This window comes from Triturus cristatus, chromosome 2_2 (assembly GCF_964204655.1).
Source record: "Triturus cristatus chromosome 2_2, aTriCri1.1, whole genome shotgun sequence".
In the NCBI taxonomy this organism is placed as follows: domain Eukaryota; kingdom Metazoa; phylum Chordata; class Amphibia; order Caudata; family Salamandridae; genus Triturus; species Triturus cristatus.
Window position 1 is genome coordinate 527246975 of NC_140582.1, and position 15371 is coordinate 527262345.

General features: G+C 41.9%; 1 protein-coding gene across 1 annotated transcript in view; it reads right to left on the reverse strand.

Moving 5' to 3' along the window:
* Positions 1 to 15371, reverse strand: part of SH3D19 (SH3 domain containing 19) — a 524308-nt gene that overhangs the window by 109096 nt on the left and 399841 nt on the right. The window contains exon 11 of the mRNA XM_085641658.1: positions 14387 to 14645. Coding sequence (XP_085497784.1) covers positions 14387 to 14645 — 259 coding nt within the window. The remainder of the gene's footprint in view (positions 1 to 14386; positions 14646 to 15371) is intronic.

Here is a 15371-nt window from a genome sequence, read left to right on the forward strand (position 1 = left end):
ATTCCACCTACGAGTCACAAGGTTCTCTATGTTTTTGAAAAAATTGTTTTAAAGGAAGTACAAGACACATTCAAACAACCTCGATACAAAAATTCCAACCTGAAACAAAGAGAAAGACAAACTTTGGAACAATTGTCCAAAAACAAAGAGATAACCATTCGACAAGCCGACAAGGGCGGCGCCCTTGTGATCATGGATACCGATTTCTATAACATCAACGTTAACCAACACGTTAATGACACCAATATTTACTCAAGACATGACAGGGATCCCACCACCGAATTCAAGAACATTCTGAATTTAATAGTGAATGCAGCCATTTCTCAAGGAATCATTGGTATCAAAGACAAAGAATACTTGATCAAATCCAACCCGGCAACTCCCTACATCTACATGATTCCTAAAGTTCACAAAAATGCTAATTTTCCACCATTCCGTCCAATTGTTTCCACCATAAACTCTATCCACGAACCAGTGGGAAAGTTTTTAGACAAGCACCTTCAACCACTAGTCCAAAAAATGAGTACCTACATCAAAGACACCACCCACTTTCTTAATCTCTTGGAAACTAACAGACAATCATTTACCGCAGACATGATCATGTGTACCATCGACGTGAAATCTTTGTACACGTCCATACCCCATGATTTGGGCTTACAAGCGGTAGAATACTATCTGACTACAAGTGACCATGAGGAAATGTTCAAAGTATTCCTTATGGAACTATTACACTATACCACAGTTATTTCAAATGGGAAGATCAATATTTCATTCAATCATCAGGAACATCCATGGGAAACTGTGCCGCACCGGCATACGCTAATCTTTTCATGTACAAATTCGAACAAGAGCACATTTTATCCAATCCAAATTGGCACAGACATATCATCATGTATGGAAGGTACATTGACGACATTTTTGTACTGTGGAACGGCACAGAAACCCTTCTGTTAACAGCCATTGAAGAATTGAATCAGGTTGACGACAGAATTGGCTTTACACATCATATCAATAAAAGGGAAATACCATTCTTAGATGTCTTAGTCATTAACGATGAAGGTAACCTTGAAACTAAAGTATTTACCAAACCGACTGACAAAAACAACTTTTTACATTTCTCAAGTTTTCATCAGCCTTCACTAAAACAACATCTACCATTTTCACAACTTCTACGCCTCAAAAGAATTTCTTCCAATTCAGATTATTACAATCAATCCAAAAACTTTACCATCCAGAAATTCAGACAGAGGCTATCCCGAAACCATCTTAAATCAAGCACAGGAAAGAGTCCGGAAATTTGAACGCAAACAGTTACTGACAACTCAACCCAAAAATGAATCACAAAGACCAGTATTCGTCTCCAAATTCTCTACCAGAAGTTTCAGTATCAAGAAAATCATTTTGAAACACTGGCCACTACTTGCGCAAGAGGAAGATTTCAGAGGAATATTCAACAACACTCCTAGATTTGCGTATAAACGCACTCGTAATCTCAAAGAATTGCTCAGACCCAAAGAGGAAGTTACCACAGTTAAGCATCGAGGAACTATTCCGTGCTACAATTGTAGTAATTGTAACGCCATAATTCAGGGCAGTGAAATATTGCATCCCTCACAAGGAACAAAAATCAAACTACGAGTATCAGGCACATGCGACAGCAGCAACGTGATATACTTACTGAAATGCCCATGTGGTCTACCTTATGTGGGGAAAACGCAAAGAAAACTAAAAACCAGGATCATTGAACACAAAAGCAACATAAGACTCAAGAACACCAAATCCACAGTCGCCTTACATTTCACTGAGCATCATCATAATACCAGTCAATTACGATTTTGTATACTAGAACAGGTACCTATCCTCCCTGGAAGAGACAATTCCCAACACCTTTTGAGAAGAGAAATTTTTTGGATGACACATCTGAACACGCTCCAACCGAAAGGTTTAAATGAACGGTTCGAATTACACTGTTTTTTGTAAGGAGACTATGATTTCATGTATACCATTTTGCAAATTGAATACATTCATCACTGCTACTGGTCATATTGATACAAATGTTACAAGTTTTAAAACACATGTATTTTTCTCACTCATTGTTATCTTCTCACGTTTTATCGATCATGCTTTGACCACATTATATTAGCGTCGTTTTGACACTACGAAATTTGATTACAGTACACAGATTACACCTTCAATATATCTACCGTTAACGTTTTCTTTATTTTATTCATTGGATACGGGACGTCTTCATCGTTCCGTAACACCTTCATAGACCTTTATATACCCATTATACTGATCCTGGGGTTGTAGATGTTAACACATCCACACACAGGAGATACATTTTCTAATTTCCTTTTTTTTCATTATTCAAAACTTTATTGACATATTGGCATCTTTATTTTTTGAGCACAATTTTAGAAAGATATTACTTATAAATCTTAAAGTCATGTAATAGGTCAACACGACGACCTTTACATTTCCATTTAACATATTGTTTTCGCTAAATCACACCATTGTCCAGACAGACATTATCACATTTACGACGGCACAGTCTTTTTTCACTTTTTACAATCACGTGACGAGTGACTCACGATACCGCGAATATACAAGGAAGTAAACACTTCCGAACTTTTAACGCTCGATTCCACCATGCCACTCGACTGACATCCGATTGCGGTAAGACCTTTAACAACCGTAGTCACGGTTTGTACAGCTTCGTAAGATTGTTGTTATACCCTGTTCACTAATTAGCATCGTTCCCCTTTTTTCTAGACAAACTCTTATGGTTTGCCACGACAGACTGATAGAAATTGACGCTTATCTCTTGACAGGTCAGTTTGATCCCCCGTTTTTAAGTTATGGTACCATTTTCAACAAGCAAGCCCTTGTAGTTCGCACTAATCACGTTTAAACAGGAGTTTCGTTTCACCTTTGAAATTTAAGTCGTTTCAGTCACAATTCACGTTTCTTTTCTCTGACAGTGTTCCCACACAAATTCACATGTCCGCCAACACCACATTGCATGAATTTCACAATCTTCATAGTCCGGCACTCTTCCGCTTACAAACCTTTGTACTTTCCTTAATACTACAATGGGTGCTAGCGTAATACGTATTGACAATTTTTTGATGAAATTTGTGTTGTACCCGGTTATTTGAACATAATGTTTTATGCTTTCAGAAATGTAAGTCCCCTGAAGAAGGGTTCGCCCGAAATGCATAGGGCTGAAATACTTTGAACTTGATTATGAATTTGTTGACAACCCACATGGATTATACTATGCTTGAAATAGTATGAATGTTAAAGAAATTGTTCACAATTCGAATTAAAAAACAACTTGTCAAAGAAAGCATTATTAACTGGATTACCATTATTTGAATTTTGACAACAACGGAGTGCTGAGTAAAGGACGTTACTCCTACGGGAGACAACGCATTTACATTTATTGACAGATATAACCATATGGTTTATGTCAAAAAGATCTAATCTAAATCTGCAATTTAGTATTCTTTAAATCAAAATGTGTTTTTCATTCTTACAGAATATTGGTCACATAGGTCAATGATTGTTATTTGGTGTTTACATCTAGAAGCCACTTGCTTACGCCTTTGCAGGCACCTTTGTAGTCCATGTGATGGACTACTTGCATTGGATTTTCCTCTAGCTGTTCTGTCCCTTCTGACCTTTGCTACTTTTTAAGACTTCTCACCCTACTTCTATGCAGGGCTTCTAAACATCCAGAAGCAGTTGTTGAAGGCATTGCGGCATTTATGTGCCCTTGCTAAATTCCATCGCAGGGATGGATTATTTAGCACTATGGCTGAAGTCTATGCTGCCTCATTACAGTCTAACAGAGTGCACATGGTTGCAATGGCAGTGGTATTTATGAGCTCAAGTGCTTCTTTAAAAGAGGGCTATAGAAAACTATCAGCAATAGTTTGTGAGGGTACTTACTGCAAAAGGTATAACCCTGGAGTAGACTTTGGTAGGTCTCAACTCCTACTACTAGATTCATCTTTTCAGAATACAGATCGTGAAAACTAAGTACTATGGGGCTACAATCTGACTCGCCTAGGAAGTGTGGACCTTCCCCCTCTCAGATTACAAACTCTTCCCACCAGTCTACCTCATTGCATGTTTAATTATCTAAAGGTTAAAGGCTTCACCATTTTTAAGGATTTCTAACTGGGAACTATCTCCGGATACATTTTGTATCACAGTGCTAACCTGCAGCCCAGGACGGGATTTTGATTTTGTCATGATCTATTTTCCCTTGGCATTTTAGATAGTACATGCTGTTGTGTCACAGGCCCTTTTACAAAGGTCAGTGTTACTATGCTCAGGATACTCTCCAACAATTGGGCTGCTCCTTCTCCATTAGCTGCCATTTAGGTGACTATTATAAGGATCTGTTTGAATGGGTGTTCTGTATCAGGCACTACAGATGCTCCCCATTGAGTGGTCTGTAATTTTGAAGACAAAACTGCTTTCTTCTGCCACCTTGGTTTGGAGCTACCAATGGTTCTCTGGGCGGTGAAACAATTCCAAAACAAACATTTGCAATGCAATAGGCCTCGCATTTACACGAGTTTCAGCTATTGCCATTGTAAATGGCAATACCTTTTATTTATGTTTTGGTTTTTAAAACATAAATACAAGGCATTGCTATTTACAATACCAATAGATCAAGCTTGCGTAAATGCCAGACCTATTGCATTGCAAATGCTTGTTTAAAAGGCTGAAGTTCACGTGGGTGGCATTAAAAAGTCAGGCAATCAAATCTAATAGTTGAGTTTGTCATGAAATTACCCTCACCAGAAATGTTTCTGGTAAACGGTTTCTAATGAAATCTGCATTTTTTTGTTTTTGCATGAATTTTCGCCTCACTGCTGACATTGTGGAAAGGTAACAAAATTAAGTCGACAATTGTGGCTCCTTTGACAAATTCACTCATCAGCATTAGAATTGTGCACATCCCTCCTCAGGGCAAGACACATTGGTGTAAGGACCGTGAGACTAGAACATGCGCTTCAGAATGTATCCAAAGGTCAGCTGACGTCAGAGGTTGAATCTAGTCCTGCAGGGGAGGGGCCAGGACACCAGGGAGGGCCCCGTTTTGTGGACAGCCAAGCAGTGTCCATTAGAACATGGTATATATAACCTGAAAATGACACCAGCTCAGGGGGACGCTCCTGGGAAGGGCCTGGCCTGCAGCCAGTTTAAGAATATGTCGGAAGCTCCAGAGCTGAAAAATATATTTTGTGCACTTCAGTCTTTCCCTTCCTGACTTCTAACTTTGGAAGTTTGTCTACATTTCTGGCATCGGTAACGTTGGAGATGAGGCCAAATGAAACATTGCATCCATTTTATATTTACAAAACTGCTGCTGCAAATATTAACAACGTGTTTAATGAAGCGCTTCATACCACACTTCTGAAGTTCTGCCATTTCTAAGCGCTATTTATAACAGGTGGTATTGTCACCCCTTTGAATCCTGCCAGGTGCAGCTCTAAAAAGGGTAGAAAGCTGAGCTGGTTTTGCTCTTATTCAAACTCGCAACCTGTAAACCCCAAAAGATGTCAGCAGGAAGAGTTTGACTATCTGAGTCATCTTGCAGAACCTGAGGACCGGGGCGAGGTGGCTAATTGAGAAAGCAGTGTATCCCTTTGAAATGTATAATAAATCATGTGTGGACAGTAAGGGCAAATATTGCCTAAAGAGTTTACAAAATAGTAATACAGTTGTTTTAGTTAAAGTTAACTAACTGCTCCGGATGTTCCACATAAGGCTGTGCGTCTCATTTTGGGGACACACAGATTTGACGTTGCACTGCCGATCATTTGATTTATTTAGAAATCGTGCCCACTGCCCCCTGGGCAGTCCAGGGGATGGCTTCGAATTTTAACTAGATTTTGAAAGTCGCAGAGTAGGGAATTACGGAGTTCTCGCGAGAAGCGTGTTGGTGCCATTAGCAGGCAATCACCTCATGTGTGTGCTGGATTCGACTGACTGTAAAATCCGGTGAGGCATCTAAAGTATTAAGCATGTGCGAGGGGATCAAGTGGGTAAAAACGCAAGTGCCAATGTCCGTCGCCCTACAACTCTAAGACAGTTGTGGGCACCGCAGTGATGTTAGGATGTCTCTCAAGGACTCCCACCTCATCTCCTGAGCCCTCGTGAAAACCAAAACACGTGAAGGTTCAATATCGTGACAGTGAAAGTGGCGTTGTATCAGCTCTCCGAGCTAAACATCGGAATGCGGGGCGCAACAGTATAGAAACGTATTGATCTACCGAATTGGCTTATGACTCCACAGTTCAGTATGAATTTGTGGAGTTGAACCCAAAAAAATAATCGTAGCCTTTAGCCACGACCAAGGGACACCGTGGGCAGAAGTAGACTGACCGTTCACTTTTTATGATTAATGACCAATGTGCCAAGTTGTATTAAAGTCTACCACTGGTCGTTTAATGCTGCTTCACTGCAGGTTCTTATATTCTTTCAGATTAGCTCCTGGAAAGGTAAAATGACCGTCTATAAAGCTGTGTGTGTTTGGGAGGCGGGCGGGGGGGGGGGGGGGGGGGTCATCTCTGCTGCAACTATTCTTTCCCAGGCACCGTGTGTTCATACAATCATTGCTTGAAATGGAAATAAAATGCGCAGGTACTTACTAACTGCAGTTATCACGGAATACTCAGTATGAAGACGTGTCCATACTGTCCCATTTTAAACATTGCAACCAGATATTAGGTGCAGTACTAGCCCTTTCAGACAAAATAAGTGAATGCAAATTTAAGTCACTGCAAACCTTGGGCCTTCACAGTCACCTCGTAGCCCTTGTTCAGTGTGCTGAGCATCAATGCTTCAAGTTCGTCCCACAGTGAGGGTTTATATAACCTAGTTTATTCCACTGAAGACCTTAATGGGCGCGTACCAGTAAGCTTTCATCCGTAGGAGACTACAATTGATGGAAACTAACACAGACTAGCACCCACAGCGATGTATAGACCAGTTTTCCCGAATACCATGCAGACAAGGAGGCACTGCAGCTGCTCGCTCCCGCAGGCGAAACGCACTGGGATGTGAGGAATGCAGCTGCAGCGTCCCGCGAGTGGTGTGCGTGTTGTAAGAATGCGGCCGCGAAAGTGAAAGCGTCGAAAACCAAGCTTTGAAATATGACCCGAAGCAGATGGCACACTGCGTGTCTCTGCACGTAATCGCAAGGTCTAGGCCGTAGGAGTCAACATTCTAAGAAAAGGTGGGACAAAAACCCGCATTTGCCTAATTGTGTGCTGTCTTTCTTAGAAAGACAGCACGCAAAGGCCAATAGGCAGTCCGCAAAAAAATAAACACACGCAAGAGCATGTGGTCACACTCGGAAGTCCTTGCTAAAGCCTCGCTGAGCAGCGCATGTGCAGGCTCAGGCGAGACCTAAAAAGAGTGGCACTAAATAGTTTATCAACTATACGGAGTCTCTAATCTAGCGTCTAGGTTACTGGTAAGAATTATGTTACTTACCCTGTAAGCATCTGTTACTGGCATGTAGTGATGTAGACTCACATGCTGTGCATACTCCTGCCATCTAGTATTGGGTTTGGGGCTGTGCAACTTATTTTTCTTCAAAGAAGTCTTTCGAGTCATGAGGTAGAGTTACACGTCCTCTTGGTGATACTGCGCATGGGCATCAACTCCTTTGTTAGATTGTTTTCTTGCAGGCAGGTGAGAAAGGAATGCAAGTAAAGTGTCAGTATAAAGATGTCCATGCTAAAAGAATTTTGTAAAGTGTAACTGCAACAGCCACAAGAGCACGGGGACGAGGGAGGGCGCATGTGAATCTGCAGCCCAACAAGCCACGAACAGATGCTTACAGGGTAAGTAACAATCTGTACTATGGCATGTGTGGCTGTAAATTTACATGCTCTGCATAAACTGTAAAACAGTCCCTCCTAAGAAGCGGTGGGAGTTGCAGTAGTTTGAAAAAGTGTACATAGCAATGCCTGACCTACATTGGCATGTTGCGTGCTAACACATCTACACAGTAGTGTTTAGTAAATGTATGTGGTGTAGAGTATATAATACATGGCTGTCATATTGCCAGTCTGGACTAGGACAACTAAGTGAGATAGATGGGGAAGGACCACTTTCAGTGAAAAGAATACTACCTGAAGTTCCAAGTTGTTGATGTGTAGGGACCCGCATACCTCATATTATGTGGTTGTTGAGATGTGCCGCCTCCACCTAACCCGTATCTGAAACATCTGTAGTTAGAGTCTTTGAGGAACAGGGTCCAGAAAAGGCCGCCCATTCAACAAATTGTTGGGGTTCCACCATTGCAGAGAACGGTGAGTCTGGCGGTCTATGAACACTAGATCCTGGAAGTGACCCTGTGACTGAGAGCACTGAAGAGACGGCTGTAGTGGGTGCATGTTTAATCTTGCATTGGGAACTATGGCAATGCAAGATGCCATCATACCTAGTAGACGCATAACAGTTTGAACTGTGAGTGAACTGTTTGTCTGAAATTGAGGTCCAAGTGCCTGAAAGTTTTGTACCGGAGCGGGATTAAGGTACACTAATTCTGTGTGTTCAGGATTGTTCCTAAGAATAGTTGAATTTGAAGAGTTTGAAGGTGAGACTTGAGGACATTGACAGTGAACTCCAATTTGTCTATTGTCATTTGTACGTGTTGCTGACACTGCAGATGGGTGCTGGCTTTGATTAGCCAATCGTCCAAGTACGGGAATACATGAATGTTTTGTCAACGAGGGGTGTGCTGCTACTAATACTAGCCACTTTCTAAAAACCCTTGGTGCAGTAGTACACCGAATGGAAGAATCTTGAACTGGTGGTATCTTACTGCCATGATAAACCTGAGGTATTTGCGATGAGCAGGATGAATAGGTATATGGAAGTAGGCATGCTTTATGTCCAAAGTGACCATAAAGTCACCGATCTGTAGAAGCGGAAAGAAATCTTGCAAAGTGACCACGTGAAAGTGTTCTGATAGGATGTAGTAATTGAGAGGTTGGCGATCTAGAATTGGTCTTAGTGACCCGTCCTATTTTTGGTATTAGAAAGTACAGGGAATACTTCCATGTGCCATGTTGACGAAGGGGAACTGGTTCTATAGCTCCTTTGAAAAGAAGGGCTTGGACCTCTTGTTTCAGAAGAATTAAGTGATCTTGTGAAGGCTTGTACCCATTGGGCTGTTGTGATAGTTTCCCAGACGGGGTATAAAGACTGTAGTCTTTCCCCACGAGGAAGGATAGGGCAGTCACTCTTTGGGGGCGGACACTGCACCACATGTTGAAGCACCCATACCTCTTCCTCTACTAATATTGCCTCTAAAGGAGCCTTTGTAAAACCCTTTAATGTAAGTGGATTTCCCCAGCTTTTGTGGGAAGTGGAGGCATCTATGGCAAAGGATTTGTATCTGCCCTTGTAGCCTGAGAGGCACAAAAAAAGCACAAGCTGTAGGAGTTTGCAGTGCTCCCATTGCTTTTGTGGTGTCAGTGTCTTTTTTCATTTTGTCTAAAGTGGAGTCCACTTGAGGGCCAAATAAATGCTCCTTGGCATGTTCAAAACTGCTTGTTGAACTTCCGGCTTAAAACTCGAGCACCTGAGCCAGGCATGCCTTCTGAGCAGTATACTGGAGTTGTTGTCCCTAGCGGCTGATTCTGCTTCATATAAGGCACATCTAATTGAATTATTGGTGATGGCCTGACCTTCACTAAATAGTTGTTGACCCCTTTTTAGGTCTCGCCTGACCCAGCGCATGCGCTGGTCTGGCGAGACTTTTTGAGAGGGCTCCAAAAAGTGCTACCAGGCCAGCCTAGAGCTACAGTGAACGTGCGCGGGCGTGCGCGCCGCTCTTTACCGCAATTACTTTCACTTTCGCTTGGCATAGCCAATAGGTCTCACTTTTGGGACCTTATAAGTATTTAGTTATGCAACTGTTGCATGGCTAAACACTTATAAGGTCCCAAAGGCGAGACCTATTGGCCATGCCAATGCTTGTTTTGTGTTCTTCTGAAGACACTGCAGCAGTTCTTCCATTTCATCCCAATGGACACTATCGTAACGTGCGAGTAGGGCTTGCGAGTTAGCAATATGTCAATGATTGGCTGCTTGAGCTGCAACCCGTTTCCCAGCAGCATCAATGCGTTTGCTCTCTTTCTGTGGAGGTGGGGTATCTCCACTTGCCTGACTATTTACCCATTTACAAGCTGTGGTAGCCGCGATGGAGCCTGGTGGGACCTGGCGACGTATAAAAAGTGGGTTGGAGGGAATCGCTTTATATATTTTTGTCAACCTGTAGGGTTATGACTCTGGCACGTACAGGTTCTTTAAATATATCATCCATGTGCTTTAACATGCTGGGAAGCATGAGCAGAAACTGGGTGTCCTTATGGGTGGATGACGTGTGAAATAGGAAGTCCTGTTCTAGGGATTCCTTATGAAGTTGGACTTCATGAAAGGTAGCTACCCTGGCAAATACTTGCGGGTAAGCCCAGCATCCTCTGGTGGTGAAAGGCGAGCTGGGTAAAAATCTGGTTCATTGGGCGTTATGGGCCCTGTATCAAACATTCCAAAGATCTGGTTCCCTTAATGGGTAAACTTGCAGGTTTATGGTCTAGAGGGTCCTGATGTGGAGAAGGAGGAGATGATATTGGTGGTGAATGTGGAGGAGGTGGTGCAGGTGAAGGAGAATGATGTGCAGGGCTTGTAGCCTTACCTTTTGACCTCTTTTTGGAAGATACAGGAATGTTCAAGTCCTCGTGAAATGGAAACTGTCTTAAGAGGAGGTGAGGCTATAATTTGCCCTGTGCTCCCTTGAATATGGATCTTCCTCTAGTTAATGCCCATCATTTCAAGCATTGGCTGGATCGAAGACGAAGAAACCGAAGAGTGCTTCGAGTGTTTGAGTTCGGTCGATTTCGGAATCGAGGCTTTAGATGATTTCTTTTCTGGCACTGAAGAAGATGGAGTTAGTTGACGTGTAGGTTCCGAAGGCTTGGCGGAGACCGAAGATTGTGCTCGATCCAGTGAGGTGGGTCCTGAAGTAGAAGGCTTGTGTTTAACTGCAGTTTTCGGAGCCAGGCCCAAAGGTGCGGCATTCGAAGTCTCTTTTCGGATCAGACCATGGACTGCAGACAGTGGCAGTTCGGCAACCACTAGAAGTAGAAGGGGCAAGTATTTGAAACTTTTCTCAGTGGAGCAGGGTTGGGCGCAACAGTACTTATGCGCTGCCAGAGAGGCAGGATGTATTCAAGCTCATCCTCCATACTGGAGTCAGATTTACTCGACTTACTGGGAATATCATCCTCGCTGTGGCGAGACATTTCCAGTCGACTTGCCCTTTGATCACAAAGTGTCTTTTTGGCACAAACAAATTTGCATACATTGCAGGTGGCTTTACGGTGGTCTAGCGACAGGCAAAGGTTACACTTCTGGTGTAGGTCAGTGTGCGGATATTTGGTGTGACACTTTGGGCAGGATCTAAAAGGTGTTTCTTTCCATTAGGAACACATCTTCTGTACCTATGGTGCACATGGAAAGGTAGGCCCGAAACAGGCACGCGCCCTTAAGGGCAGTCAATCGATGTCTGACCCGATGAAGATTATCGAGCGGCACAGTCGGTTTGGAAAAGCACAATCGAGATTCATTATACAGTCGAAACAGGACAGGACCGACGACTTGTACTGAATGGAGCTGAACATGGAGGAGAGGCGCACACGTCCGAACCTGATGGTGGAGATAAAATAATCTAACAAAGGAGTCTATGCACATGTGCATTATCATCAAGAGGAGGAGTCACTTTACCTTGTGACTTGAAAGACTTGTTAGAAGAAAAACAAGTTGCACAACTCCGAACCCAACACTAGATGGCAGGAGTATGTATATCTGTTGCCACACATACTATCGAACATACTGTTCAGAAGCTGTAGGTTTCAAGAACAGCCTTTCATAATCAACACTTTGTGATATGCACTTTTAGTAAACAGGTCACCTACCTCATACAGTGAAAGCACCCCTTTTCTGTCCTGAACTCCAGGTTCTAGGACAAAGACGGGGTCTCCTCCAAGGTCTAGATCTGTCAAATAACTATACCACAGGGTTCGTTATTTATCAGATGCGATAAATAATTACTACGGTTTTTGGGGAACAGATTGCAGATTTTGATGCTTACCGCACCAAAATTTGCTAGGTAACATAAATACTGTATACTTTTCCCTTGTTTAAATTCTGGCAGTGATTACCAGGTACCATAAATAACACCCAACTTGTTATTCCACCCTCTGTGCAAGCAGGAGTTTGCGCACGGGTCACAAAACGCCAACATACTCCTTATCAGAGCCTTTGAGTCATATCATAGTCCCCCCTCATCAACCAGGAGATTTAATTCAAGGGTCCAGAGTTAGAGTAGGAATATTCTATGCTGATTTTCCAGTTTCTTTGCTGCAGAAGTTCTAACATTTCCAGAAGTAGAGGACTAGGCTTCAGCTCGCTAAAAAAGTAGCTTGAAAACTGCTTAACAATGTAGTATTCTTGCTTTTTCAGGACAAACATAGCTAATAACAAGCCATTGCATCGCTCTTAGGGAAATGTTTGGTAGGCAATGCATAACAGGACACTTGAAATTCCCGAGGCATTGGCGAATCTGATATCCAGTCAGAGTTAAAATGGAAAGTTGGGGTGTGACTTGCAACACCATTCTACAAAGGGCAGTTTGTCACAAGCTGCAGAAAATTTGTGGCAGTTTTTAGGATGAATACACACTTTTTCATATTAGAGGATTTCATTAAGGTATTACTGTTAATAACAGCTACACTGCTGGATGGTGATTACAATAATTTCCATATTCTATTTCTTAGGATAAAGAAGCATTGCCAAAGCCAATAGGTTGGACCTTTGCTACTGGGCACCAACCTACTGGCTTGGCCATTTTTGTTTTTGGTCCAGAAGCTGCCGTGCATGTATGCACATGTACTGTGGCATTCCTGTAATGAAGTTTCAAAAAACACACAGGACATTCCATGACAAGAAGGCTTCCTTATGTGTGAACATTGTTAAGTGGCCATTTTGAGGTGGTTTGGTTTTGCTAATGCTTGTGAAGAAATTCAACAAGTATTGGGAAAGCCAGATAGCAGGAGGCAGTGCCCCACACTAATGGCGGCACACCAAAAGCCCACTCTTTTGTGCTTTATGTATGTGTATTGGTAACAAGAGCTCTCTGACAGACAGCTATACAGCTATCTTTAGGTAAGGCCTAAAAAGCATGGCATAGTGTTAAAATTAAAAGTGATGACATCTGCTCTAGCCCAATTATTATTTGAATCACTATCAGTACATCTACCTTAAGCCACCTGAGCACAAAATCTATCGTACTAGCACCAGATATTTTCAAAATTATCAGGTAAATAGTTCAGAGTCAGCTAGAAACAACTCGGACCTCTTCCGCTGCAGATTCGACCTAGGCATGGCATAATAAAAACTGTGCTTTGCATGCATTTCAGGCGAAATTAATGCATTGACTATTTTTCTTAAGAAATAATTTTGTGTTCAAAAACAACGATTCTAATATGCATATTGTATATAATCAAAATCTTGTTAAATTGGTGGTTCACAAAGTCCACACTGAAGACTCGAATGAAGTATTACAAGAGCAAGTCACATCTATCCACAGCAAAATCTTTGTGAATCGGGCCCCCTGTATCTATTTGCAATTCAGCATGAGGAAAGCCAACCATGGATTTCTGCTGGCAAATGTTTCTTTGAAAGAAGTACAGGACTGCTGTACTCTTCCTGGGCATTTGTGAGTTACACCAGCTATATTATCTGTGATGTTTGCACCAGTTGTTCAACAAGTATTGTTCTGGTGTGTTTTCCATCTTGTGAGGAAATAACAAGGGCAGTTGTATCTGTTGCCATTAAATGCAGTGTAGAAGCATGTACAGAACAACAGATGATTCTTGTTACCCAAGGGACCTCGGTGATGGCCACAAGGACATATCTGGTGGCTCATCATGGGCTACAAGTGTAGCACATGGTAAGCATTCATAATAAAACATGCTTAGAGATAGACAATGCAGGGTGCCAAAGCAGTATAAGTGCCTCAAATGTCATTGTTTTTCGGTTTCCACTGAAAAGAAAATATTTGCTTTGATGAGGATCTATCAGTGATAAGCAGTTTTGAATCAAAATCCTATGAATTGCATAGTCTATGGTCTCTGGAGGTTAACACTTGATTTTGTTTGATTACATTGTCAAACCATTTGTTTGAAGAGACTTCAAACCACTAGTTTACCTATCACTAGGAGCTGTAACAGCACCAAGATGTGTACCACCCTTATTCTGTTCACTGAACTTCTAGAGGAGCTCTCACCATGTATTTGCTGTAGAGCAAGTGTCCTGGTTTGGGTCGAGGAGGTAGTTCTGGTTCTTGTTTCCGTAAGAGTTGGCTCTTCGATCTCTTCATGCTAGTCTTCGTGTTCTTCATGTTGAGTCCTGCATCGGAGGAGGAACGATGAAACGAGTCTTGTTGCCCCCCAGCTCTTGAAGAAGGTGCCTTTGGTGGTGGAGGCCTCCCTGGGGGACCTTTCTGTACTGCTGGTCGAGCTGGTACAACTTTACCTCCTGGCGGCCTAGAAATGAGGTAAATTAGCCAAACGTGAGAGTTAATTTTACATGAGTGATTATCTTCTCTGTCAATATACTAGCCTCACATATTAGTCTACATTGTACAAATGGAAGCATGGGTACAAAAGAAACTGTGGTTTCTATCAATCTATTTCCTATTTTTTAGTTATCACCTTTTTTTTTTAAACAAATGGCTGGACTTTTTACTTTTTTAATAAAAACTTCCAGTTTTCTAGTTAAAAGTAGAACTAAATGCAATATATCAGTGCTGGGAGATGAAGAGTGATAGAAAAGGACGAACTGCACAAAACAGAAAGGGACCACAATATTTTCTAAGCAAAATTCAGTTAGGTTTCTGTGTTCTCTTATTCGCTTCGTTTTTTTTATACTGCAATTTGCCTGGATTAGATTCCAGTTAACAGCTATGGATAATTTCCAATCTTTCTATTTTGTTGCACAGCAAGGATCCCAATGCTTTGCCAGTATCCCGCTAATTAATATTTCTCTGCATGCGTCTTTCTTGGTCGAACATAACTGTGCTACAAAATTACTTTATTAATTAAATGCACCGTTTCTAATGCTACTTAATAGAACAAAATGACTACCCCTGGATTCATAATTTTGCAACACAACTTGTTAGCCAATTTAAGTGCATTCGCTGGCATAGCCATAAACTGCATCTTCGTGATACAAAGTAGTGTCTATCCCAGAGTATTGTTTTCTATTTAATT